The sequence below is a fragment of the Orycteropus afer genome, unplaced genomic scaffold (assembly GCF_000298275.1).
Source record: "Orycteropus afer afer isolate SDZICR_OR568_19922 unplaced genomic scaffold, OryAfe1.0 scaffold00015, whole genome shotgun sequence".
Classification (NCBI taxonomy): Eukaryota; Metazoa; Chordata; class Mammalia; order Tubulidentata; family Orycteropodidae; genus Orycteropus; species Orycteropus afer.
Window position 1 is genome coordinate 1,675,838 of NW_006921602.1, and position 3,705 is coordinate 1,679,542.

At 44.5% G+C, this 3,705-nt stretch overlaps 1 protein-coding gene across 1 annotated transcript in view; it reads right to left on the reverse strand.

Moving 5' to 3' along the window:
- Window positions 1-300: 300 nt before the first annotated feature.
- The window catches only part of NR2E3 (nuclear receptor subfamily 2 group E member 3), a 9,846-nt gene continuing 6,441 nt past the window's right edge, over window positions 301-3,705 (reverse strand). The window contains exon 8 of the mRNA XM_007957093.1: window positions 301-433. Within this exon, the coding sequence (XP_007955284.1) occupies window positions 301-433 (133 nt within the window). The remainder of the gene's footprint in view (window positions 434-3,705) is intronic.

Below are 3,705 nucleotides of genomic sequence, written 5' to 3' on the forward strand. Positions count from 1 at the left end.
AGGGGCAGGTCTACTCTGTCATACTGTCACATGGGGTCACTAGGAGTCAGAATCAACTTGACAGTGCCCAACAATAACAGTATTCCATTATTTCTACAATTTATTAACCCATTCTACTGTTGATGTACAGTTTTTTTTTTTTTCATTATGAATAAAGCTGCTATGAACATTCTTATAATGTCTTCTGGTGCATATTTCTGCTGGGTACATGTATAAGTGGTATTGCTGGGTCAAAGAGCAGGCAAATGTTTAGCTTTATTAGATAGAGACAAACTTTCCCAAAGTTTTTGTTCCACCCCATTAGTTTTTGAACATGTCACAAAGGAGCTTCTCCATTGGAGTATTCCCTATGGTTTTACGGAAAAAGAGGAGTTCAATGCGTTCAGAAGTGATAAATCTCAAAGACGGGAGGAGCAGGAGCAATTTTCCAAACCTGAACAGGAGAGAGGACACCATGAGTTTTATTATCAGCTTCCAAGTCATAGTCCACGGGGCAGTGCCTTCTCAGGAAAGAAAGGGGAGGAAGGAGAGGACAGATGAACAGTGCTCAAGGTAAGACCCCATGCACTAGTGGTGTCGCCTTCACGTATCCCTCACCCTTTTTGAGCTCACTACTTTTGTTTAGGAGTTCCTGGGTGGCACAACTACAAGCCAAAAGGTTAGTGGTTCAAATCCACCCAGAGGCACCTGGGAAGACAGGCCTGGTGATGTGCTTCTGAAAGGTCACAGCCTTGAAAACCAAGGCTGTAAATCTTTGGAGCAGTTCTAATCTATACACATGGGGTAAGTGTGGTGCAGTGAATTATTCGGTATAGCTTTTCTAGCCATAGTCTTTGTAACTCCCACCTGATTACTGGGTGGGACCATGCAAATAAGGTGTGTAGCATTCTGATGTTGGGATTGGTTAGTTTTGTCAACTCTGCCAGGCTTAAAATGAGCCTTCCTAAAAATAGAGAGGGGGATCTTGTTGCCATCAAGAAAGAAGAGCTGGAGGTGAAGTAGAGTACATCCTTGGACCCAAGATCCCTGCACTGGACCGTCTTGGGAGAGACACGTGGCAGAGAGAGATGCCCCGGCAGAGAGTGACACTTGTCAGAGAGATGGTCTCAGTGCAACCAAGAGGCAGGAGACAGGCTTCCCTGGCCCACAGAGCGAGAAAGCTAAATGTCCTTGGGCAGGAGGCTTGCTGATGGAGTGGGGTGCACCTAGGTGTACCAATTGGCAGAGCTAAAAGAGCTTTGTAACAATTGCCCAAGCAGGGCAGAGCCCAGGCTGAGAGATCAAGGGCCAGAGAGGTGTGCCAGTGGGCATACCAGAGGGGAGACTGTCCTGATCCAAGAACTGTATCCTGAGCACATTCCTGGACCTGAATTGTAGCCTGTTACTTTCCTAATAAACCCCATAATCGTGAGTATTGTCTGTGAGTTTTGTGTGGCCATTGCAACAAATTCTCGAACCTAGCAGAGAAATAGTGAGTGCCATGGGAGGGACGGTTGGTGTCAGAATTGGTAAAAGGCTGGAGGTTGTAAAAGGCATGTCTGGCCTCAGAGGAATAAGCCTTGGGCTGCTGATGGTGACTCTGTTTTCCCCTGGTGAGATTGGAGGAGGCCAGAAGATGGGACCTTCATGTCCTTTTTTGCAGTCAGCATGAATTGGAATTGACTTGATGGCATCTAACAATAATACTTTTGTTTAAGAGTGCAAAGAAAATAGTGAGTAAACAGTGTTTATTGTGTGTTAGGAAGTCATTTGTCTTAATCATATATATTGACCTATTGTTAATAATATTTATGGTTATTATAACTATATGATGGTTAATACAAATTACATATATACATTACTATATCTATATTATTATATGTTTATATTTATATATGAAATAAGAATATAAATTCCCCTCTGTAGACCACCTAAGGAACTCTAGTGATATAGTGGTGAAGGCATTTGACTGCTAACCAAAAGGTCAGTGGTTCAAATCCACCAGCGGCTCCATGGAAGAAAGATGAAGCAGTCTGTTTCTGTAAAGATTTACAGCCTTGGAAACCCAGTGAGGGTCTCTATGAGTTGGAACTGACTTGATGGCAGTGAGTTTGGTTTTGATTTTTGTAGGCCACCTGGAAGGATAGAACAGTAGCCATTAGCTAAAAATGTTCTGAAGTTGAAGCAGCATTTTGGTGGCCAAGATCCTCATCCAGAAAAAAAAAAAAAAACACCATAATTTTGAATAAGAACTATTGCCCAGGCAGGGGTCCTCAGTGCAGAGAAGGTGGTTGGTGAAGTCCCAAGAGACAGATGAGAGAGGATCAGACCTACCTGGGTAGAAGGCCTGACAGCTGGGTCACTACCCAGCATCAAGGAGGCCACTCCAAAGTGGGGCAGCTCTACATTCAACTTCCACCCTAGAGATCTCTGGGAAGCCTTCTTCTGCAACCCAGTTATCTGCTAAGCTTGCTTTGCCAGCCTAAGGGTTTTCTTTCTCTTGTGAGTGCCAAGTGAGCGGCACTGAGGAGGAATATACCCCTCCTTTCTCCCTTCCCTTCTTCTGTCTTCCTGACCTAAGAAGTAGGAGGAAGAAGTAAGTATAAAGTCAAGTAGAGAAATTGTATTCAAGCTACAGATATTGGCCCACTCTTGTTGTTGTGTACCGTTGCGATGATTCCTCAGAGTGATCTTATAGGACAGAGTAGAACTGCTCCGTAGGCTTTCCTAGGCTGTAAGCTTTACAGGAACAGATCACCAGGTTTTTTCTCCTGCAGACCCACTGGTGGTTTGAACTGCTAACCTTTTGGTTAACAGCTGATGGCTTAACCTTTCTTATTGGACCTCCAAAAAACCCAACTCACTGACTTTAAGTCGATTGTGGCTCATAGCAACCTCCTTTGGGTTTCCGAGGTGGTAAATCTTTACAGAAGTAGATTTCCCAGTCTTCTTTATGCGGAGTGGCTGAAGGGTTTGAAACGCCAACCTTCTGGTTAGCAGTCAAATATCTTAGGCAGTGAGCCACCAGAGCTCCTTTATCGGCCCACTAGTGGGTCAGAATTTAAATTTAGTGGGTCAAAATGAGCCTTAAACCAACCCCCCCCCCCGAGAAAAAAACACATACCAGAGTAGATTGTACAAAATAAAAACAAAACAAAGCCCATTGCCATGGAGTCAATTCTGACTCGGAGACCTCATGTATACAGAGTAGGGCTGCTCCATAGAGTTTTCTTGGCTCTAATCTTTATGGAAGGAGCTCTGGTGGTACAATGCCTAAGGCATTTGACTACTAACCAGAAGTTTGATGGTTCGGACCCACTGGCTACTCTGAGGAAGGAAGACTAGGCATTCTACTTCCCTAAAGACTTACCACCTTGGAAACCCAAAGGGGGTTGCTTTGAGTCAGAATCAACTTGGTGGCAGTGAGTTTAATCTTTATGGACACAGCCAGATCTTTCTTCCACAGTGCTGCTGGGTAGGTTTGAGCTGCCAATCTTTAGGTTAGTAGCTGAGAACAAACCATTTGTATCACCCAGGCAGTTGTACAAAGTAAGGGTAGGTATTATTTGGGGGGACCATGTGTGGTAGTTAAATTTGTATGTCAGCTTGGCTGGGCCTGGTTGACTAGCTGGGCAGCTGGTGGTAGTTATTCCCCATGATGAGACTGGCAATCAACTCCATGGTGGGATCTACCACAAGCAGCTGAGTAGCTGCCTTTGGGATGTG